At 41.6% G+C, this 25,420-nt stretch overlaps 1 protein-coding gene across 3 annotated transcripts in view; it reads right to left on the minus strand.

Annotated features, from left to right (window-relative positions):
• Positions 1-22,759: 22,759 nt before the first annotated feature.
• Positions 22,760-25,420, minus strand: part of LOC111973182 (voltage-dependent L-type calcium channel subunit beta-2-like) — a 38,360-nt gene continuing 35,699 nt past the window's right edge. For all 3 annotated transcript variants that reach the window (XM_024000454.2, XM_024000452.2, XM_024000453.2), the window contains exon 11: positions 22,760-25,394. In XM_024000454.2, the coding sequence (XP_023856222.1) occupies positions 24,621-25,394 (774 nt within the window). In that variant the 3' untranslated portion in view covers positions 22,760-24,620. The remainder of the gene's footprint in view (positions 25,395-25,420) is intronic.

Consider the following 25,420-nt stretch of genomic DNA (forward strand, 5'->3'; position numbering starts at 1 on the left):
TTGGATTTGCTGGCTCTGGAAGTGGAGATCAGGAAGTAGCGTGCTGAAAGAGGTCATAAGAGGTAGTAACAATTCACTGCCTTTTAAGGTGGATTTACATGAGTTTAATATGTCTAGCGAGATCTTTCTCTCTTCAACACCAGATTTGAAGCTTTTCTGTTTACACTAGTATTGGATGTGATGTGGCCAAAGCAGAGACTTAGATAGACATCGCTTCCTTATATCTGTCCCATTATGGCGTCTGTGAAAGCACGGACAGCGCCATTAAGGCCATCTCCATTTTGAAGTAGTATATTTTCTTCTTCTACTACTAATATGAGTTGGCAAAAAACTCAAAGGGTGCATACTGCCACCTGGACTGTGTTGTTTGCACAGGTATAATCATTTTTGTAAAAATGTTTTGGGGATTTTATTAGGATCCCTATTGGCCGACGCCAATGGTGACAGCTAGTCTTACTGGGGTCCGACACATAACGAAAAAGACATTACAAACTTTAACATGTAGTGTGTGTACATCTATCAGTTACACATACATGTCAGTAAATACAAAAAGTAGGTCACATGGGGAGAGATATTGTGCCATGAGCTGATGCTTTATTTTTTTAAGCAGGTTTGCTGTTCACTTGCGCTATAAGAGATGGAAGGGAGTTCCATGCAATCATGGCTCTGTTTAATACTGTGTGTTTCCTTGAATTTGTTCTGACCCTGGGGACTGTGAAAAGACCCCTGGTGGCATGTCTGGTAGGGTAAGTGTGTGTGTGTGTGTGTGTGTGTGTGTGTGTGTGTGTGTGTGTGTGTGTGTGTGTGTGTGTGTGTGTGTGTGTGTGTGTGTGTGTGTGTGTGTGTGAGTTGACTATGCAAACAGTTTGTTATTTCCAACACATGAATGTTTCTTATAAAAACAAGAAGTGATGCAGTCAGTCTTTCCTCCACTCTTAGCCAAGAGAGACTGGCATGCATAATATTGATATTAGTCTGCTTACAATGAAGAACACACGGGCCACTCTGTTCTGTGCTATCTGCAGCTTAACTAGGTCCTTCTTTGCAGCACTTGAACAAATGACTGGACAATAATTGTTAGAGCCATTTGTTAGATCCGTTTATAGAAGTAACATTTTAGTGTATGGAAGCTTAGCCATGACAATAATCAAGATAAGATCAAACTAGAGCCTGCAGGACTTGCTTTGCAGAGTGTTGGGTCAAAAAAGCAGAGCATCTCTTTATCACAGACAGACCTCTCCCCATCTTTACAACCATTGAATATACAGTTGAAGTCGGAAGTTTACATACACCTTAGCCAAATACAATAAAACTCAGTTTTTTACAATTCCTGACATTTAATCCTAGTAAAAATTCCCTGTCTTATGTCAGTTAGGATCACCACGTTATTTTAAGAATGTGAAATGTCAGAATAATAGTAGAGAGAATTATTTATTTCAGCTTTTGTTTCTTTCATCACATTCCCAGTGGGTCAGAAGTTMACATACACTCAATTAGTATTTGGTAGCATTGCCTTTAAATTGTTTAACTTTTTGGGTAGCCTTCCACAAGCTTCCCACAATAAATTAGGTGAATTTTGGCCCATTCCTCCTGACAGAGCTGGTGTAACTGAGTCAGGTTTGTAGGCCTCCTTGCTCGCACAGGCTTTTTCAGTTCTGCCCACAAATCTTCTATAGGATTGAGGACAGGGCTTTGTGATGGCCACTCCAATACCTTGACTTTGTTGTCCTTAAGCCATTTTGCCACAACTTTGGAGGTATGCTTGGGGTTATTGTCCATTTGGAAGACCCATTTGCAACCAAGTTTTAACTTCCTGACTGATGTCTTGAGAGGTTGTTTCAATATATCCACATAATTTTCCTCCCTCATGATGCCATCTATTTTGTGAAGTGCACCAGCAAAGCACCCCCACAACATGATGCTGCCACCCCCTTGCTTCACGGTTGGGATGGTGTTCTTCAACTTGCAAGCGTCCCCCTTTTTCCTCCAAACATAACGATGGTCATTATGACCAAACAGTTCTATATATTTTTCATCAGACCAGAGGACACTTCTCCAAAAAGTATGATCTTTGTCCCCATGTGCAGTTGCAAACCGTAGTCTGTTTTTTTTATGGCGGTTTTGGAGCAGTGGCTTCTTCCTTGCTGAGTGGCCTTTCAGGTTGTGTCGATATAGGACTCATTTTACTGTTGATATAGATACGTTTGTGCCTGTTTCCTCCAGCATCTTCACAAGGTCCTTTGCTATTGTTCTGGGATTGATTTGCACTTTTCGCACCAAAGTATGTTCATCTCTAGGAAACAGAACACGTCTCCTTCCTGAGCGGTATGACGGCTGCGTGGTCCCATGGTGTTTATACTTGCGTACTATTGTTTATACAGATGAACGTGGTACCTTCAGGCATTTGGAAATTGCTTCCAAGGATGAACCAGACTTGTGAAGGTCTACAGTTTTTTTCTGAGGTCTTGGCTGATTTCTGAGGCACTGAGTTTGAAGGTAGGCCTTGAAATACATCCACAGGTACACCTCCAATTGACTCAAATGATGTCAATTAGCCTATCAGAAGCTTCTAAAGCCATGACATCATGTTCTGGAAATTTCCAAGCTGTTTAAAGGCACAGTCACCTTAGTGTATGTAAACTTCTGACCAACTGGAGTTGTGATACAGTGAAATAATCTGTCTGTTAACAATTGTTGGAAAAATTACTTGTGTCATGCATAAAGTAGATGTCCTAACCGACTTGCCAAAACTATAGTTTGTTAACCTCTCTAGGGTAAGTGAGACGGTAGCGTCCCACCTCTTCAACAGCCAGTGAAACTGCAGGGCACCAAATTCAAATCAACAGAAATCCCATAATGAAAATTCCTCAAACATACATGTATTTTACAACATTTTAAAGATACACTTGTTGTAAATCCAGCCACTGTCCGATTTCAAAAAGGCTTTACGGCGAAATCAAACCAAACGATTATGTTAGGTGAGTGCCTATTCACGGAATAACACAGCCATTTTTCCAGCCAAAGAGAGGATTCACAAAAAGCAGAAATATAGATGAAATCAATCACTAACCTTTGATGATCTTCATCAGATGACACTCATAGGACGTCATGTTACACAATACATGTATGTTTTGTTCGATAAAGTTCATATTGATATCCTAAAATCTGAGTTTACATTGGCGCCTTACGTTCAGAAGTCACAAAACATCCTTTGATTTTGCAGAGAGCCACATCAATTTACAGGAATACTCATAATAATCATTGCTAAAAGATACAACTGTTATGCATGGAATTTTAGATACACTTCTCCTTAATGCAACCGCTGTGTCAGATTTCAAAAAAGCTTTACGAAAAAAGCAAACCATGCAATAATCTGAGTTGGCGCTCAGAGCCCAATCAAGACACAAATATAGCCGCCATATTATGCAGTCAACAGAAGTCAGAAGTAACATTATAAACATTCACTTACCTTTTATGATCTTCATCAGAATGCACTCCCAGGAATCCCAGTTCCACAATAAATGTTTGTTTTCTTCGATAATGTCCATCATTTATGTCCAAATTCCTCCTTGTTGTTCTAGCGTTCAGTACACTTTCCAAACTCACGACGCGCGGGCAGGTCCAGCGGAAAGTACGGACGAAAAGTAAAAAAAAGTTATATTACAGTCCGTAAATCATGACAAACAAAGTATTGAATCAATCTTTAGGATGTTTTTAATATAATTCTTCAATAATGTTCCAACCGGAGTATTCCTGTTTCTTCAGAATTGCGAGGGAACAGAGCTCGCTCTCACGTAAACGCGCATGGTCAGAGCATGGTCACCTCATGGCAGACCTGACTCAATCCTCTCTCCTCCGGCCCCACTAAGCAGTAGAGGCATCAGACAAGGTTCTAACGACTGTTGACATCTAGTGGAAGCCTTAGGAAGTGCAACATTACCAATATCAGTCTGTCCCTGTTTTTTCCTGGAAAGAAGTGGCTTCTTTGCTGCCCTTCTTGACACCAGGCCATCCTCCAAAAGTCTTCGCCTCACTGTGCGTGCAGATGCACTCACACCTGCCAGCTGCCATTCCTGAGCAAGCTCTGTACTGGTGGTGCTCCGATCCCGCAGCTGAATCTACTTCGGGAGGCGGTCCTGGCGCTTGCTGGACTTTCCTGGGTGTCCTGAAGCCTTCTTCACAACAATTGAACCGCTCCCCTTGAAGTTCTTGATGATCCGATAAATGGTTGATTTAGGTGCAATCTTACTGGCAGCAATATCCTTGCCTGTGAAGTCCTTTTTGTGCAAAGCAATGATGACAGCACGTGTTTCCTTGCAGTTAACCATGATTGACAGAGGAAGAACAATGATTCCAAGCACCACCCTCCTTTTGAAGCTTCCAGTCTGTTATTCGAACTCAATCAGCATGACAGAGTGATCTCCAGCCGTGTCCCCGTCAACACTCACACCTGTGTTAACGAGAGAATCATTGACATGTCAACTGGTCCTTTTAAATGTTTTTAGGGGATTCAGTTAATTTGCATGGCAATTAATTGCAATTCATCTGCTCACTCTTCATAACATTCTGGAGTATATGCAAATTGCCATCATACAAACTGAGGCAGCAGACTTTGTGAAAATGTATATTTGTGTCATTCTCAAAACTTTTGGCCACGACTGTAAACTGAAATTAGGGGAACTATTCGAATTTTAGCAAGGAAATGGCAGAACGATATCTGCACAATGCATCTTTAAGTCCATTTGATCAAATAGATGGTAAATGCCGATGAAGGTACATACATCTACTTGAGAGCATAGCCTACATGGGCTTCAAGTTTCAGGCCACACTCTCTCCCATACTACTAGTATCTCAGTCCTCAGAAGACCTTCACAATGACCTCAACTCACCTCCCTTCCCCTGGCTTCCAAGGAGGAATAGCATCAGTCGGACTATCAATCCATCAACCAGATTATCGAGGACAGAACAGTGGGGGGAAATGACAACATGGCATGCAGCAGCTCCACCCCCCCATCCATCAGAATCGATCAGCCGCCACCTCAGCTGGCAGGGGTCTGTGTGTTATACGGCCCTAGAACAGTGATTACAATGGCTGCTCCAATGACAGGACACTAAGGGCCCACTATCTGTGATTTAAATCTGACCCAGGGGCAGTGTAAATGTTTTTTTTTGTATAGGTATTCTGCAGTGTGACAAGATAAAGAAACTGTCCATTTACTTAAACAGAGATGCAGCTTTAGTAGTGACTCAGGTTGGGGTATTTTATGGGAGCTGTGGAGAGAGAGAGATGATGGGAAGTAACACACTGCTTTCTGCAGTGCCCAGTACTGTGGCAGGGTATTTTTTGGAAGGGGGGGTTACCCCCTTTTTCTCCCCAATTTCGATCTTGCCTCATCACTGCAACTCCCCAGAGGGCTCGGGAGGCGAAGGTCGAGTCATGCGTCCTCTGAAACATGACCTGCCAAACTACGCTTAACCCGGAAGCCAGCCGCACCAAAGTGTCAGAGGAAACACAGTTCAACTGACACCGAGGTCAGCCTACATGCGCCCGGCCTGCCACAAGGAGTCGGTAGAGCGTAATGAGCCAAATTAATCTCCCCCGGCCAAACCCTCCCCTAACCCAGACAAAGCTGGGCCAATTGTGCGCCGCCCAACTGGACTCCCGATCACAGCCGGTTGTGATACAGCCCAGGATCGAACCCGGGTCTGTAGTGACGCCTCTAGCACAGCGATACAGTGCCTTAGACCGGTGCGTCACTTGGGAGACCCCTGCCCAGACATGTCTAACACACTGGCACATTATTTTCCTAGAGGACCCCATTATTAGCCAAATAATGATCATTCTATGCAAACCCTAAAGATTGACCAAAGCAAAACCAAAACCAAAGCAAAACACTACTCTCTGCCTTTTTTAAACCTGTCAACTCTTGTTCTCTCTCTGCTGTTGTCATTCATGGCATTATGGGCGGCAGGTAATCTAGTGGTTAGAGCATTGAACTAGTAAGCGAAAGGTTGTTAGATCGAATCCCTGAGCTGACACGGTAAAAATCTGTAGTTCTGCCCCTGAACAAGGCAGTTAACCCACTGTTTCTAAGCTGTCATTGAAAATAGAAATGTGTTCTTAACTGACTTGCCAAGTTAAATAAAGGTAAATAAATTATGACAACTCAACTGGCTCCACCTGGGAGTGTCAATGTGGTTGAAGAAGACTGGGCTGATTCATGTGAATGCCAGAAATTTGATTTCAAAAATTGATTCAATTGTAACTCTGGCTTCTCAAACCAATGCGGACATTCTGGTTATAACTGAATCATGGTTAAAGAAGTCTATGCTCGGAATTTGAAGTGATTCTGACTGATTATAATGTTTTTAGATCTGACAAGGTTTGTGTCACGTTCTGACCTTAGTTCCTTTTTTATGTCTTTATTTTAGTTTGGTCAGAGCGTGAGTTGGGGTGGGCATTCTATGTTGTTTTTCTATGTTTTGTTCTATGGTTATATTTCTATGTGTTTGGCCTAGTATGGTTCCCAATCAGAGGCAGGTGTCAGTCGTTGTCTCTGATTGGGAGCCATATTTAGGTAGCCTGTTTTCCTTTGTGTTTTGTGGGTGGTTGTTTCCTGTGTCTGTGTTTTCACCATATTGGACTGTTTCGTTTTTGTTTTGTATCATTCACGTTGTTATTTTTGTATTCTTAGTGTTCAGTTATTAAATTGAATATGGACACTTACCACGCTGCGCTTTGGTCCTCCTCTTCTTCCAACCACGACAAGCGTTAAAGTTTGCCATATACATAAAGAGCAACTCAAATGTTTCTGTATCCATTACCATGCCATTTTGAATGTCTAGTTCTAAATGTGAGCCTTGGTAATAATGCCTATCTGACGCAAGTGGGAATTTATCGCCCTCCTTCACCTGCTGTCTGACTATGCTAAACAGAATTATTAATAGTGGGTGATCTTAATTTGGATTGGTTGATGCCCGTATCTGATAGCCTGAACGACATTTGTTCTAAGCTAAATCTAACTCAGTTGATAACTAAACCAACTCGTCCCAACTTTAAACACCCTGAAAAATCTACTCTTTCTAGATATTATTCTAACAAATGCTCCTCATAAATGTACAACCAATGGGATATTTGCTAATGAGTTCAGTGACCATTGTCCCGTTGCCTGCATAAGAGATGTTAAGTTACCTAAATCTTGCTCATGCAATATTACAAATATACATTTTAGTTGTTTTAATGAGCAAGATTTCTTGTCTGAGCTGGGGTTGAGTGATTGGTGGGTTGTGTCAACTATCACTGACTCGCCTCAGGCCCTTAATTATTATATTTCCCTCTTTAACTCTCTTGCAGATAAACATGTGCCGTACAAAAGGCTACGGGTAAAATACATTTAATCCTTGGTTCACGCATTAATTTTCTACGAAACTACAGGAAATAAATGTAGCTTGTGCTAAGACTGACTGATTGCACATCTGATTCGTAGTCCTTCAGACATTTCAGTAATAGACGTCTATCTCTGGTGTTAGATTCGGGGTTAAACTTCGAACACTGTTATACTCAGAAGTATTGTATCTAAGGAGTGATAGAGACTGGTTTTTACATCAGAAGTTAATGGTTATCTGTAGGAGCCAGATGGCTTTGGAATGTGTTGGGTGGACGGGAGGAAGTCTCAGGACTTAGTGGATACAGATGGACATCTGTGGATTAGGCATATGAGGGGTTGAGGTCAGGTCAGATCCCCTTATGGGAAAAAATTATGGTTTATTACCCTATTACTTCGTCTTCCTGTTGAACCATAAAATATGTTAGGATTGGAGGGAAGGAGGTGTGCCTAAATTGGAGTATATATACTTGTGGTGGTGGAAACATGTTTTGTCTGAATGCAGCTGTATTGACCCTCTGGGAAGAATTAAACTTGGTTAAACTTTCATAATGTTTGTTGTCCACGATTTGCAGTTGAACTAGAGATTCCGAATCAGTGATCAGCCGGCACCAGAAATAAGGTAGGCTACAGATCCTACACCTGTTATCACTAATTCTGACATCTTGGGGAGATGAGAGTCGTAGGCTGGACCAATTATAGGATACGGACCTCGAAAGCCGGAGTTTATTCAGTAGGCCCATTGTGTTACGACCGGTCGTACTTTTGTGGAATATGCTAGTACCATAAAGTTTAGAGTAAGTCCCGAGAAGAATAGATCGGTGCAGGGTAAATCTCATTAGTCTCGAGGAGAATAGATCTGTGGAGGGTAAATCTCATTAGTCTCGAGGAGAATAGATCTGTGGAGGGTAAATCTCATTAGTCTCGAGGAGAATAGATCTGTGGAGGGTAAATCTCATTAGTCTCGAGGAGAAATAGATCTGTGGAGGGTAAATCTCATAAAGTCGCGAGCAGAATAGATCTTTGGAGGGTAAAATCTCATAGAGGGAAGTCCTGAACAGGGTGGTGTTGTGGAGTGTAAAACCCTAGTGTAGTAGTGTAGTGGCCAGACCGTAAGAAGGGTGGAAGCCCAGTCGCAGTGGCCGTGAGAGCGCAGGTTGTGAGTGTGTGTGTGTGTGTGTGTGTGTGTGTGTGTGTGTGTTGTGTGTTGTGGTGTGTGTGTGTGTGTGTGTGTGTGTGTGTGTGTGTGTGTGTGTGTGTGTGTGTGTTGTGTGTGTGTGTGTGTGTGTGTGTGTGTGTGTGTGTGGTGTGTTGTGTGTGTGTGTTGTGCATGAAGGTTTGAAACAAGCTCTATTATAGGGGTTCTAGCACAAAAATAGAGGCCACTAACCTTTTAATAGCGGACTCAAAAGGGGTTATATAGCAATAAAGAGAGGTTGGTTTTATGCCCTGTTGGGGTGGTGAATAAGTTCGGTAATGTTGGTTATCAACAACAGTGATATTTGAGGCAATACTGGAATAAGACATTAAGTCGTCCGTATACTCCAGTAATATATTTGCAGACGCTATATTATAGGTTCTAATACAAGGAATTAAGTGCCGTGACCAATTAATTATTATCCGGGGAAGTGGGCAGCGCTACCGTGAAAATAGTTAACTTCTAGTTGCACACAATCCCGGATCCGGGAGCACCCCCATCAGTAAAAAAGCTGACTAGCATAGCCTAGCATAGCGTTACAAGTAAATACTAGCATCTAAATATCATTAAATCACAAGTCCAAGACACCAGATGAAAGATACACATCTTGTGAATCCAGCCATCATTTCTGATTTTTAAAATGTTTTACAGGGAAGAAACAATATGATCGTATTAGGCTACCACGATAACAAAAGACACAACTTTTTTTTCCACCATTTTTTTCCTGCATAGGTAGCTATCACAATTTCGACCAAATAAAGATATAAATAGCCACTAACCAAGAAACAACTTCATCAGATGACAGTCTGATAACATATTTATTGTATAGCATATGTTTTGTTCGAAAAATTTGCATATTTCAGGTATAAATCATAGTTTACCATTGCAGCCACCATCACAACTCTCACCAAAGCAACTAGAATAACTACAGAGACCAACGTGAATTACCTAAATACTCATCATAAAACATTTATGAAAAATACACAGCGTTCAGCAAATGAAAGACAAAGATCTTGTGAATCCAGCCAATATTTCAGATTRTTTAAGTGTTTTACAGCGAAAACACAATATAGCATTATATTAGCTTACTACAATAGCGAACCATACAACAGTATTGAGTCAAGCCAACAATAGCGATAACGAATAAACCAGCAAAAGATATTAATTTTTTCACTAACCTTCTCAAACTTCTTCAGATGACAGTCCTATAACATCATATTACACAATACATATAGAGTTTGTTCGAAAATGTGCATATTTAGCGGCACAAATCGTGGTTATACAATGAGAAAAGTAGCCAAGCTGCCAACAATATGTCAGAAGAAATCTTGGGAGAGGCACCTAATCTAATCAGTAACTAATCATAAACTTGACTAAAAAATACAGGTTGGACAGCAAATGAAAGATACATTAGTTCTTAATGCAACCGCTGTGTTAGATTTTTTAAATTAACGTTACTACGACATACAGCGTGCGTTAAAGCCAGACCGCATCGAAATCAATGGCGGAATAGGAGTTTTACATTTTTCAACAGAACAACGAATTAACATCATAAATAGTTCTTACTTTTTGATGAGCTTCCATCAGAATCTTGGGCAAGTTGTCCTTTGTCCAAAAGAATCGTTGCTCGGTTGTATATTGTCGCCTTCAACTTTGGAATTAGCTGTAAACATTATCCATGTGGCGAAGACGTGCCCAACTCACTATTGCGCAGCACAAAGAAAATTTCGAAAATCGCAATATACTCACATAACCTGAAATAACTCGGTTTAAAATAACTACGTTATGATGTTTCTAACACCTATATCGAATAAAATCAGAGCCGGATATATCTAAGGGCTATAACGGGAGCTTTCTAGAACGCCATCCTGAGGTCTGTCTTGCGTCATGGCGAACGAAGGAAAGAGAGGACATCACGTTCCGAGCCTATTTATAAGGCCTCAGATCTGCCTAGCAACTCCATTCCAATTCTCACTATTTGCTGACATCCAGGGGAAGGCGTATGCAGTGCATCTCAACCAATAGAAGACAGGCAAATTAATAAACCGACCTCAGAACCGCCTGCATGATTTCAGACTTCTCACTTCCTCACAGGAAAATTGCTCCAACTCGAGTTCTGTTTAACTCACAGATATAATTCAAACGGTTTTAGAAACTAGAGAGTGTTTTCTATCCAATAGTAATAATAATATGCATATTGTACGAGCAAGAATTGAGTACGAGGCAGTTTAATTTGGGAACGAATTTTTTACAAAGTGCAAATAGCACCCCCTATTGACAAAAGGTTAATAGAAGGTGTGTATTATAGACAGGAGTGAGAAATCTAAAACACCCTAGACACAGTCGGGAGAGGTTTGGGAATAATAACTATTCATAAAGCGACAGATGGCCTGATTCTCCAAGCGGAGCTAGAGGATTTTAATAAAGCCATGGAGTCGCTGAAAGAAGTGCACAAGCATTCTACAAATTCGGCTCGAATATGGGGAATTAATAGAAGTACTTAGCTACAAAAAGACGGTACGTGAGTACATGGAAGAATAAGTGTAAGTAGATATGGAACCTGCTGTATTTGGAGGGAATGCCACTATGCAAGTGTTTGCATTTTTCTGTTCGATCGATAGTGGTTCATAGAGATTACAGTTTCGATGTGAAGGAAGACGTATGAGATCACGTCTTACCTAACTTTTTAGTAGAGGCCAGGGATCAAATATCGCGGATTCCTTATGATGAGAAATTGTCTAAATTTGCCACAGGAAAACTTATTTTGGGTTGAAGAATCTAGGCGAAATGGTAGGGGAATGGATTCTAGAGGTAACAAATTTAAATGATAGGTTATGAAGAATAGTACATGCTAAATAAAAGATGCTTGAACGTTGGTGGATTGAAAAAAACATTTAATGTTTGGAAGGTTTTGAAATGGTTTCTGAAGGACAGGGAAGGAAAAGGGAGAGGAAATATTTAATGGTGTCGAATGCCCGGTATCCTTACTTTTTGGTGAGGCCTGATCAATCTCACTAGAAATGATAGCAACAGGTGGGATTTAATTATAAAATTAATGAGAAACACCAGTTTCTGTTCTATTTTACCATTGCTTTATGAGATAAGTTGATTGGTTATTCGAATGTGTTTATTTTTGATTTAACAAGTTGTTTTTGAATCACGATGTGAATCATGTGTTTGAAGGGAAAATTACCAGATCCTGGTGTTTGGTTAAATATACAGAAGGAAAAATATATGTTAACCTGTTTGGGATACCCCCCCCCCCCCCCCCCATTTTCTAAATTTCCGCCTGAAAACATATCAAAATCTAACTGCCTGTGGCTCAGGCCCAGAAGCAAGGATATGCATATTCGAGAATATAACACAATAGATCTGACAGAAGAAAATACAAGGAAATAAACAGACGTTTACTGTCTTTTACTGTTGTTGCATCTTTCAAATGAACAAGAACAGCCAAACATGAAGTCACCCAGGTGTCCCTCACAAGTTTCCCAAATGTAACCAAGTGGCCGAATTGGTACAGTGATACATTGATGCAAATAACTATATACAAAATACAAAAAATGTATTCTAACATACCCCCCCAAAAATATATTTGAAAAATTGAAGGAAATATAAAATGAATATTTAAAAAAAGTAAAAATAACAAGGGTAACTATTTACACTTTCAATGTACAATAATGTGAAGACCCTCAGTCCTTTACACAATATTGTGCTGCTGATGCCATAGCCCATAGCAGTCTCTTTCTGGTGTGAAGCAGAGGGTCACCGAACAGGTGGTGCAGGTGACAGGGGATTTCTTGTGGCAAAGAGCACAACAAAGCCTCCCTACTGAGCCCTTTTTGCCCTGAGGCACATTCCTGCCTGCAATGATGAATTTTGGCATGTGAACACCACTGGTTGGAGCAGAAGGGACAGAGGTAGAGGGGACAGAAGGTGCTACAGAGGACTTGCTGTAGCTAGCAAGCTCCTGGATGAGCAGCTCCCTGAAGGTTAGCTGTGAGATGGGGGGCTGTCCACAGCTCTTTCATTGACATTGCTGTGGTGAATGCCTTCATACTCCAGAAGGAAATGGCTTCCTTCTGGAGTATGAAGGCATTCACCACAGCAATGTCAATGAAATGATAAAACAATGCCTTGTACCATTTCATGGTCTTGTGGAGAACATTATAGTAGCCTATCAGCGCATCTGACAGGTCCACACCTCCCATGCTCTTGTTGTAGTCCTTCACAGTAGCTGGAATGGGGATATTTTTGGTGGTCCATGCCCCAGTAGCGCCCTTCACACGCCTGACGACGTGATGGATAGTGGTGCACATGACCACCTCTCTGGTCCCCATCCACTTCATAAAGAGTAGGCCATCCTCGCGAATCCATCTCATGGTACCCCGATCAGCCCGCTTAGGCATGTCATTCACTCTGGTTTTTGGAAATCCCACTCTGTTGGTCCGAATGGTGCCACAGGCCCACATCTCCAGCTTCCTCAGGTCTGTGAACAGGGTAGGGCTTGTGTAGAAGTTGTKCACAAACAGTTTGTAGCCCTTCCCTAGCAGCTGAAAATCGAATAACTCCATAACGGAATCATAGCTAAGTCCCTTACCGGTCGCACAACTGCTCTTGCCCTCATAGACAAAAAAATTGCATGTGTGTGCACACGCAGAATCAGCCAAAACAAACAGTTTGTAACCCCATTTAGTTGGTTTGTTACGCATGTATTGTTTTAGGCCAATTCTGGCCTTTGAGGCTACCATCCTCTCATGTATGGAAAGGTTCTGAGCGGGCTGAAAATAGGTCTTGCAGGCCTCAGTGATGTTGTGGTGGAGAGATTTAATTTTGCAGAGCTTATCAAACCTTGCCGTGCCTCGCTTCTTCTCGTTGTGCTCATCAGCTTTTGAGTCACTGATATGAAGCCCCCGTGAGATTGTCAGAAACCTTTTGCATGACATGACCGTGGTGGGGAAAGGCAGTTGATGGAGGGGTGCAGTTTTCCAGTAGTCCTTCAGGGTTTTTAGCTTTACAAGACCCATGTAAATTACCATAGAAAGGTAACAAAAAAGATCTGACATGGAAATGGGCTTCCATGTCTCTTTCTTGCCTGCCTGCTTCTTAGCTCCGTACTTATTAGTGTTCAACACCAGGGAATCAACAACTGCCGAGGTGAAAAACAACTGAAAAAGTTGCATGGGGCTGTACTTGGAGGTCACGTCCAGCTGAGGTCCCGGTGGCCTTTTTGGTCTGAATATTGGAGGTTGTGGGGCCACATCCTCCTCCAGCACAGAGTGCCAACGACCCTCCTCCGCTCTGCCAGCAGGTTCCACACTTCCCTTCCTCCGCTTCTTTGTCACCGACTTCACACCTCTAGATGGCCGGGCGGGGGTAGGTGTGGTGCCGGAGACAGCAGGGGTCCGGCTGGATGAACCAGCTTCAGTGGGGGACGGGCACCTTGGCAGTATGGGCTCCCAATCAGAATCGCTGGGACTGTGAAATAAAGACACAGACACACAGACACAGATTCTATATAGAGTAGGGAAACAATCACTATGGTGAGGAGCTGTTCCATTCCATGTTTAGATAAAATAAAATYTAAAAAACACACAGACACAGACATACACCCACCCACAATGTAGAGCAATGTGTACTTTACACATTTCATTACACATTTCATTACTGATTATATGATTATATATGGCAAATAAAATAAAAATATCTCCTAAACAACTCAAATTAATAATATTTGATATTATTCATTTCAAACAACGGTACTCACCAGTCCAACACTGCAGCTTCTCCGTACAAGAACATCTCCTCGGTTTGCGAGTCAAAAGTATTCTCACTATCTGAATCATCTTGGAGTAACTCACTGTCACTTTCTCTATCAATTTCTTCAATAATATCGTGTAGATCTGTATATTTTGACTTTGTCTTTGATTTTACAGATTTACTCGCCATAATTCTTCAGGTAAAACAGCTGAAAATGCTCTCAAAACAATACTGCTGTCACGCTCGCTATCCTCAAACTCCCTGTCATAAATCGACCAAGGCGCAGCGTGCATGTAGTTCCACATCTTTTAATGAAAGTGAAACCGAAACAACCAAAAAACAAACAGGTAAACAGCAAATAACGTGACGCAACCGAGGTGCACACAAACACACACAGAAAATAATTACCCACAAAACACAGATGGGAAAAGGCTACGCTACCTAAGTATGGTTCTCAATCAGAGACAACGATAGACAGCTGCCTCTGATTGAGAACCACACCCGGCCAAACACACAGAAAAGAAAACATAGAACACAAAATATAGAATGCCCACCCCAACTCACGCCCTGACCAAACCAAAATAGAGACATAAAAAGGATCTCTAAGGTCAGGGCGTGACAACTGCTGCGCGTAACCAGCGTGGCTGCTTCTGGTAGAATTTTCAATGGCGAATGGCTGTGTTTACGCTCGAGTTTCCCACAAAGGCTAGTGTTCCCGGATAGAACCATTACATATTGCCGTTTACCTCAGCTCATTGGCTATCTACCGAGCTAGATTTCAAGACGATCAGTGGTCATTGGTCCGAAATACAGTCAATCAACGAAGAACTGGTCATATCATTGGTGCGCAATGAGGTCATAGTTTGGTGTGTTCAAATCAGTTCCTTTCGGTCAATATGTCCCTGGAAAAGAACCATGAAGTATGGCTGTGTTACTAACAAACAGAGGATTGCAATGTAACCAACCATGACTCGATAAATGTCTGTTTAGAGTGAGTAATTACATCGAATGTTACGTCCAAAGTTGAAGGACACTGAATTCACGACACAAGCCGTTTACAAAATGTTTCGTGTTAGGCTATAAAAATTGATTTTATCGAACAAAACAACCATTTATTGTTTCGTCGTGACCTTTAGTATTGSCAAAAGAAGAAGATCTTCAAAGGTAATTGATCAATTTTATTGCTATTTCTGACTTTCGTGACTAATCTACTTGGCTGGTAACTGTACGTAATGTTTTGTCTGCTGATCGATAATCGCATGGTTTGCTTTCACAGTAAAGCCTTTTTGAAATCTGACACGGMGGCTAGATTAACAAGAGGTTTAGCTTTCATTTGGTGTATTGCACTTCTGATTTAATTAAAGTTAAATATTTATAATAATTTAATTTCTGCAATTTTGTCGAAACGTTCCGCTAGCGGAACCCCTAGCCATAACAAGTTTTAATGACTCGGACTCAGATAGAAGTGTTAAAAGTCACTGTCGCATTGAGCGCCTTTGTCACTCTTTCTTCAGCCGGTTAGAGAGGGTTTTGAGGTTCACACATACTGTTTGTGGTCAAATTATTCCTATCATGCATTAAGACACAATCTGACGCCACCTTCCATAATAACCTCAAAAAGAACAGATCAGAACAACAGTTAGTTCAATTAATTTCTGTTTCAGGAAATCCAGACAAGTATTGACTATATGACAAATTATTACATGAACCTTTTCTTAATAACATTATCTCTACAACAAAAGTCAAAGAGCATAACAACATACTGTTACTGCTAAAACCATTTTAAAAATTAGTTCATACTCCCTTATTTAACTGGCGACCTCTCGGAAGAGTTACCAGATCAGGAAGTTAGCACCCTAACCCATCCTGAAATCCCACACCCCATAAATCCCAATCTTGTATAAAAAATCATAATAATGAAATCAGCAATACACATATCACAATCTATTTGTAGCAACTGTCATCCATATTTAACCTGGGTACAGGCAGCAGGAAAACCAGAGTCCTGAGACCGCGCGTGAGTGTGGAGAGAGATAACGGCTCAGGTGAGAGACTCGTGTACGTGGGAGAAACGGATGTATCTATTTGCATATTGAAATCGGGACATTATCAAGGGCCATCAAATGGGACAGGAACAGGTTACATATGTGCCGTTGGGAAAGAGGAAGTGCCGGGAGGAGGGGGGGGGGGGGGTTATGGTATTGAGAAAGGTCTACACACACTGCAAACAATTTGGACTAAGAATGCATTGAGATACCGATCTTTCATTACCATGCCACTCGTGACAGGAAAACAGGGACAAAGGGGGGCTGTAATGAGAAGAGTTATTACCGGCAATAAAAGGTCCCGTTTATAAATGTACATTCTAACCACGATGATGTGTGCTAGGTTGAGAAGACTCAAAGGAAGCACTAAGAACTGTTATTCTAAATTTGGGTTGGATCATTTATAAAATGTTTAGGTTATGATTAGGATACAGCAAAAGATAGTTGCTTTCAAACGGTGAGGGGTGGGCGCGCTGCTCAAATTTATGAGGCCTAGGGAGGCTCTAGAAACCTTATCTAAGTATCCTCAGACAGGGGGGTTGTTAGAGAACTCACTGGATGGTAGCTTGGGTCAACCATGAAGTTTTTTTTTGGTTCTCTTTTGTTTTACCATGTCATCAGAATTGTAATGTTAAATCGCAACGATAAATAGAGATGGCTGGATGATACGGTACAATTAATTGCATACAAGGCTCATAGTTTCGCGAAAACACCCAAGGATGAAAATGAAGTAGAGGGCATGGAGACCAGCATAACCTGGGCATAGAACGTAACAGATGGGCGGTTCTTTCCGATTTTAGTCGCATCAAGTGTGGTGTGAAGTTATTAAACATGTCAATATATTTTTAGGTTTCGTGGAACATAAGAYTGATCATTGTTCCAGAGGAGGGACTGATGTATGTATAAATAGGCCATGGTGGCGAAGTAATTACAATATAACAATTAAACACTGGAGTGATAGATGTGCAAAAGATGAATGTGCAAGTAGAGATACTGGGGTGCAAAGGAGCAAGATAAATAAATACCATATGGGGATGAGGTAGATTGGATGGGCTATTTACAGATGGGCTATGTACAGGTGCAGTGATCTGTGAGCTGCTCTGACAGCTGGTGCTTAAAGTTAGTGAGGGAGATATGAGTCTCCAGCTTCAGTGATTTTTGCAGTTTGTTCCAGTCGTTGACAGCAGAGAACTGGAAGGAAAGGCAGCCAAACGAGGAATTGACTTTGGGGGTGACCAGTGAAATATACCTGCTGGAGCGCGTGCTACGGGTGGGTGCTGCTATGGTGACCAGTGAGCTGAGATAAGGTGGGGCTTTACCTAGCAAAGACTTGTAGATGACCTGGAGCCAGTGGGTTTGGCGACGAGTATGAAGCGAGGGCCAGCCAACGAGACCGTACAGGTCGCAGTGGTGGGTCATATATCGGGCTTTGGTGACGAAACGGATGGCACTGTGATAGACTGCATCCAGTTTGTTGAGTTGGAGGCTATTTTGTAAATGACATCGCCGAAATCGAGGATCGGTAGGATGGTCAGTTTTACGAGGGTATGTTTGGCAGCATGATGAAGGATGCTTTGTTGCGAAATAGGAAGCCGATTCTAGATTTAATTTTGGATTGGAGAAGCTTAATTTTAGGAATAGACGTGCCGCTAGCGACCTACCTCGACAACATCCGGTGAAATTGCAGAGCGCGAAATTCAAAAATACTACATTCGTAATATTAAACATTCATGAAGATACAAGTGTCTTACATCATTTAAAAGCTTAACTTCTTGTTAATCAAATGTCACAAATTAGCGATCTTGCCATAAGAGGAGAGTCTTTGTTGTCAGGAAATGACCCATGTGTTGCAGTATGTGTATCCTCAGGTGAAAGCAGCACATGAGGAGCCGGAAATAACTGAGGGCACGGGCTGAATTCTGGAGATTGAGTGTACATCAAGATACACCAGGCAGGGGTGTTGGGACAGTGTTGGTCTGGTCCACACACAGTACTCCTTACAACACCTGCAGCGGTAAATATCGTCATGTCTCCCCTCGGTGGGTGCATAGTTCTCATGTGAAGTGGGTTCCAGCTGCATAATGGGAGAGCTTGAAGCACAGATGACAGGGGAAGCAGAGCTAAAGAGAGAGAGAGAGAGACTAGATTCCACTGTAAGACATGCAGATGGGTTGAGTCTGGGAGCTACTTTAACATCATAGTTGGGTTGGGTTAGCTGCTTTATTGGTTAATACATCATATGAAAGAGGATAGATGTTGGGGTAATTTTACTCTAAACAACATTTTTAAGGCATTGATGTGAAAGCATATACAGTGCTGAGTTACCTTAAGAGGATGTAGGGTTGATTAGTGATACGCACTTTCCTATCAGCTGGCAATTGAGGAGATGGGGAACAAAGTAAAAATGACATGGCTTGGGAACACCTCTCGGAACCTGGGGCCGGAAAAGGGAAGACTGGGTGAAAGCACAAGGAAGCTTTTTAGGGCTTTCATTTTTGTGGAATCCAACAGAAAAGTATCCTGGAGGTATAGAGTCAGGTGAAGAGAGTGTGGGAATTGTCATGGTCTCAGACTTTGGTTTTCATGCATATATAATTATGCATCGCTTATCACATTGTTAATACTGTTATGTTTTTTCTGTCTTTTTGTTGTTTTCCAAGTCTTATGCTCTCACTCTCTTGCGAACCAGAAGGAGAAAGTGGAGAAACTAACAGCAGCTCCAGCTGGAGGGGAGGAAGCCAACAGATTCAGCTGGAATGGCATTCTGTTGTGTGATGAGAGATGGAWATAAGAGTGTGCATTTAGAACAGAGGCTATAAGCCTAACTGTGAATGTTAATCATGTTTTATTTTTTGTTCATGTTTTATTATTATTGTTTGTCCATTTAGAAGTAATTTTCAAGTGTATGTAATGTTGAACAGTATGGGGTTAAAATGTTCAAAACYGGGGACTGTTAGATTCTGTGTTAAACTTGTTATACTCAGAATTATCGTATCTAAGGAGTGATAGAGACTGGTTTTTACATCAGAAGTTAATAGTTATCTGTAGGAGCCAGATGGCTTTGGAATGTGTTGGGTGGACGGGAGGAAGTCACAGGATTGCTATAGGGGATACATATGGACATCTGTGGATTAGGCAAATGAGGGGTTGAGGTCAGGTCAGATCCCCTTAAGGGAGAAATGATGGTTTATTACCCTATTACTTCATCTTCCTGTCGAATCATAAAATATGTAAGGATTTGAGAGAAGGTGTGCCTAAATTATAGTATATATACTTGTGGTGGTGGAAACATGTTTTGTCTGAATSCAGCTGTATTGACCCTCTGGGAAGAATTAAACTTGGTTAAGCTTTCATAATGAGTGAGTGTTTTACTCTGAAAGTTAGAACCTAACACTGGTTAGCCTCTCTTGGGTACGTGAGACGTTAGCGTCCCACCTCTTCAACAGCCAGTGAAACTGCTGGGCGCCAAATTCAAATACAGAAATACTCATTATAAAGATTCAGAAAACAAAACATATTTTACATAGGTTCAAAGATTAACTTCTTGTGAATCCAACCACAGTGTCAGATTTTAAAAATGCTTTACGGCGAAAGCATACCTTACGATTATTTGAGAACATAGCCCAGCAGACAAATCATTACAAACAGTAACCAGCCAAGTAGAAGAGTTACACAAGTCAGAAATAGAGATAAAATTAATCCCTTACCTTTGATGATCTTCATATGGTTACTCTCAGCAGACATTAATTTACTCAATAAATGTTCCTTTTGTTCGATAAAGTCTCTTTATATCCAAAAACCTCAGTTTTGTTCGCGCATTTTCTTCAGTAATCCACAGGCTCAAACGCAGTCAAAACAGGCAGACAAAAAATCCAAATTGTATCCGTAAAGTTCATAGAAACATATCAAACGATGTTTTTATTCAATCCTCAGGTTGTTTTTAGCCTAAATAATCGATAATATTTAAACCGGACAATAACGTCGTCAATATAGAAGGTATACAAGAAAGGCACACTCTCGGTCGCGCGCATGAAAAAGCTCTGTGACACTTTAGGGTCCACTCATTCAGACTGCTCTTACTTCCTCATTTTTCAGAATACAAGCCTGAAACAATTTCTAAAGACTGTTGACATCTAGTGGAAGGCATAGGAACTGCAATTTGAGTCCTGTTATACTCACATACACTATTTTAACAGTTTTGGAAACTTTAGAGTGTTTTCTATCCAAATCTACCAGTTATATGCATATCATATCTTCTGGGCCCGAGAAACAGGCAGTTTAATTTGGGCATGCTTTTCATTCAAAATTCCGAATGCTGCCCCCTACCCTAGAGAAGTTAGAAAAGCAAAATAGACATATTTCTTGAATTGTGTATAGGAGAGTGGTGATAATCCAGCCAACTTCTGGAAAGTGGTCAAATCTTTTAAACAAAACTCAGACTCGCTAACTTTATTTTCATTTCAACGATGTACTAAGTGGTTTGCTAAAGATTGATGTTTAAAAAAGCCGTAAGTGCTGATTCACTTGATCACTTCTTACTGCAGCTCTCTGCCCCACTTATTGCAGAACCAGTGACCTATATTTTTTACTTGACAATTGTCTGTGGTGTTATCCCTACAATTTGGAAAGCGGCACATGTCCTTCCCTTACATAAAAGAGGAGATTCTCCTGTGTCACGTTCTGACCATAGTTCTTTTGTATTTTCTTTGTTTTAGTGTGGTCAGGGCGTGAGTTGGGTGGGTATTATCTATGTATTCTGTTTCTATGTGGGGTTTCTCGTTTGGCCTGATATGGTTCTCAATCAGAGGCAGGTGTTAGTCATTGTCTCTGATTGGGAATCATATTTAGGTAGCCTGTGTTCTATTGTGTTTTGTGGGTGGTTGTCTTCAGTCTTTGTGTGTCTGCACCAGATAGAACTGTTTCGGTTTTCACTTTTGTTGTTTTGTAATTTGTAGTGTTCAGTTTTTGGTTATCATTAAATTAAGATGAACACTAACCACGCTGCGCTTTGGTCCTCTCCTTCTTCCACCGACGAAAGCCGTTACACCTGACTTAGATAACTACAGTCCAATTTCCAAATGATCTTGTCTTTCAAAAGTTTTAGAATCCCTGGCCAACTCTCAGCTAAGAACTTTAACATCTCACTCTATTCTTAATATGCACCAACACAGTTTTAGACCTTGACATAGCTCCGGTTCAGCTGCTACGCTTGTTTTAGACATATTAAATTGCTTAGCTCATAAAAATCATTGTGTTGCCTTATTTATTGACCTTTCCAAAGCCTTCGACACTATTGGCCATCACATTCAAAGGTTGACTGAAGTAGGCCTGGATCAGGCTTCTCGCAAGTGGTTTCAAAGTGATCTGTCAGACAGGATAGGATACAATGTATGATTTCTGATGGTGTTAAGTCTAATTTCCAGGATATTATGACAGGTGTGCAGTACAGGGGTCGGTTTTGGGACCTGTCTTTACTCTTTATATAAATACTATTAGTCTATCTGTTAAAACTTGTCATATTCATCTGTATGCAGATGATACTATTATGTATGCCATTGCCCCAACTGTAGACCAGGCGTTGTTAGAGTTGCAATCTGACTTTGTTGACTTACAAAAAAGCCCTGGTTGGTTTAAAACGAATTCTCAACCACAAAAAAATCAGATAGACTACATATTTATTTATTGAATGGTTCTCCCATCGATCGGGTTCCCGCCTATAAAATATCTGGGTATTTGTATTGACAAGGATTTGTTTAAAAAATATACTGATGAAGTGGGCTTCTTTTTTAGAAAAAATAAAGAACTTCTCCCTCAACAGCAGGAAGAAGATTGTACAGTCAACTTTCTTGACGGTCCTTGACTATGGTGACACGCCCTTCGCTTTATCACAGGTGACAGTTTTAATATGCATCACTGCATCCTGTATCAAAAATGTGTCTGGCCCTCATTAAAGTCCCGTATATCATTTCACTATTCCCTTTTTTGTTTACAAGGCTCTATTACACAAGCTTCCGACTTAAATTCGTTGTTGAAGTATAAGAACATGGGTTACCAAACCCTTTCACGGGGTTTGAGGTTTCTCGGGTCTCCACCGAATTAATAAGTAAATCCTCGCCATTTTTTGAATAACCTGCAGAACCCCTTGCATCTTGATTCCCTGGTGCCGCTAAGGCAGTTTAGTAGTCTAATGTTGATTTAGTTAAATGAGAATTGCATTTGTCTCGATTAAATGTGAAAATGTATTGTAGTGTTGAAATTGTAGTTTTTCAAATTGTAACCTTTAATTTGTATACATTTTATTGGAACGTTCGTGTTGAATTTGTTGTCCTGAGGGCACTATTGAAAATGAAACTATGGTGTCAATGGGCTCCCTTGATTAAATAAAAGTTTAATAAAACATTTATAAAAATAAAACATTCCTGGTCAGAGTACTAACGTCAGCTACGAATGTCATTCTCAGAGGGAGCAGTTACTTTTAGACACACACACGCACAGACGGTAAAGACAGACAGCACAGCTGTGTAAGAAACAGCATTTCATGAAACATATTTCAAATAGATCCAAGACCAATTGATTTTCTTGTACATCAATTCTTTGTTGCCAAGTTTATTTTTTGGATTTATACATATGTACATACAAATGTACACTCTTAAAAATGTGTAGTGCTACTAGAGTAGCATATAAATGGATAATCATAATATTTTAGGCAAAAATAAAACTGAAAATTGTTCTATGGGACTGGCTGGTTGGTGGTAATGTAAACAGAGGGCCAGAGTATGTGACCTCGGATGCATCTCAAATTGTACCCTATTCCCTAAATAGTGCACTACTTTTGAGTAGATCTCTATGGGCCCTGGTCAAAAGTAGTGCACTATATATAGGGAGCAGGGTGACATTTGGGGCACATACCCCTAACCTCCTTACAGAGGGCAGCCTGTACTAAGAAACCTCACTAGGGATCTAATTCTTATAACTCAGGCATTCACCTAAATCAGACACATTTCCTCGAGTAAGGACTCGGCCCTAACCTCATCATCAATGCAAACCTTATAACTAGCTCTTGTCCAGTGCGTTATGTGGGGCATGCTGACACTGAGGCTCAGCGTTAGGAAGCCACATGTAACGCCCTGGTCTGGAGCTATGTTATAACTAGGTTATTACAACTGTTCTTGAGCACCATAGCCTAGCAGAAAGGCAAACCTTTAGCATCCAGTTGATTTCACTCAGTGGTTGTGAATGATTTTCAATTACACATCAAAATAAATATAATTCAAGGAAATATTTTTTGGGGTACCTCATAATGCACATTTATAGCTAATTGGACTGTACTAAGTGCGTGGAACTGTTCTTAAAAAAGGGTTACACTTAAAAAGACATACCATCATGGAATAAAGTGGATTGATTTTACCCGATAACTATACTCTAAAATATAAAATAGTTGTACACCTGACACCAACAATGTGATTCAGTCTACAGTATGTTGCACTAAAAGTGCTGAACAGAGTGTGTAGCAATGTTACAAAATGTTTCTGGACCCTTTATAAATTGAACAACAGTACGGTAATGTCATGTCACTATTCGCTTTGTCTTGTAAGGCCAGACTAAGGTGTGGCCCGATGGAGAGGCAGCATCAACATCAGAGGACCAAACACCGAAAATGAACAATGCAGATTTTTTTGAAACGCAAGCAAGAAAACCGGAACAATTAAATTAAACCCAAAACAATTGCAAATATATAGCACTTAACCCAGTTACGTGGTTTCCCACCTCTCAGTCATTGCTAACAGTAGTCTGAATGAACACATTCTTCTTTAAGTGGCAGCATACAAAAAATAAATAAAAGAACCCTGACAAATATTGAAATACATTTTTTAAATGCTAGTCACAGAAAGCACAGCTCAGTACAGAAGATAATTCTGCTGTTGTGTCATGCTTCATCAAACACAGGTTTAAAATATGCATATTTGAGAAGATCCACGCATATCCACACATAAACGACAATGTCTATGTATCGATACACACACACACATATATATATATATATATATATTTATTTATTTACTATATATAATAAAAATACTGCCATTGCTAAGGATGCAACGGCCTTTACAAAGGAAGCATACATAGACAGGTGTAGCAGCAAGATGGGACAACAGAACGGTTTCAGAGAGAGGGGGGTGAGTCCTACCACTGTCTCAGTGTGTGGGGGGTTAGGGTCTCGGGGCTAGGCTGTCACTGGTGAATATAGGGGTCTCTGGCCCAGTCCTCTGTGTCACCCCTCTTTTTGGGGGCCACCTCCCCCTCCCTGTCCCGGTCGAGGTCATAGTACTGGTGGTGGTGGTGGTCGCGGGCCGGTCGTTGATGGTGGTGGTGACCGCGTGACTTGTTGCGCTCGTTGTGGTCCTGCTCGTTACGCTCCTTAGAACGGTGGTGTCCTGTTGTGCTGTGGCCCGCCTCCTCGCCGGCGCGGTGATGGTGGTGGTGGTGATGATGATGGTCCCTGGGTTGGGGCTGGGCCTCGTAGCGCCCCTGCTGCTGCTGCTGGGGGTGCCCCCCCTCTCCAAGCCCCTCCTCGTCATACTCCTCTCCAAAATCATCCTCCTCCTCCTGGTGTAGGAGCTGAGACAGGGGCTCTATGTACGCTGAGTCTCTGCTTTCTCTGCTCTCCCGGCTCTCGGGGGTCTCTGAGTCCTGTGTCTCCCCCCGGGAGAGACCCTTGCCCCGGCCACCACCGCCACCACCACCATGATGATGGTGGTGGTGGTTGTGGTGCTGCTCAGTTCGCTGGGAGGAGGAGCGGTGGTGGATGTGCTGGGGTCTCCTGGAAGACTCTGTCCTTAGGGGCCTCTCCTCCTCCTCCCTCTCCTCCTCCTCCTCATCTGGCTGCTCCTGGCTCTGATGCTGGCTGTGGTGGTGGTGATGGTGATGCTGGTGGTCCTCTCTGGAGCCCTTCCTCTCCCCACCTTGTCCTGCCTTGTCCCCTGTTTTCTCCTCTGCCCCGCTGCCCTGGGGTTAGCAACACAACACGCCTG

Source organism: Salvelinus sp. IW2-2015, linkage group LG14, assembly GCF_002910315.2.
Source record: "Salvelinus sp. IW2-2015 linkage group LG14, ASM291031v2, whole genome shotgun sequence".
Classification (NCBI taxonomy): Eukaryota; Metazoa; Chordata; class Actinopteri; order Salmoniformes; family Salmonidae; genus Salvelinus; species Salvelinus sp. IW2-2015.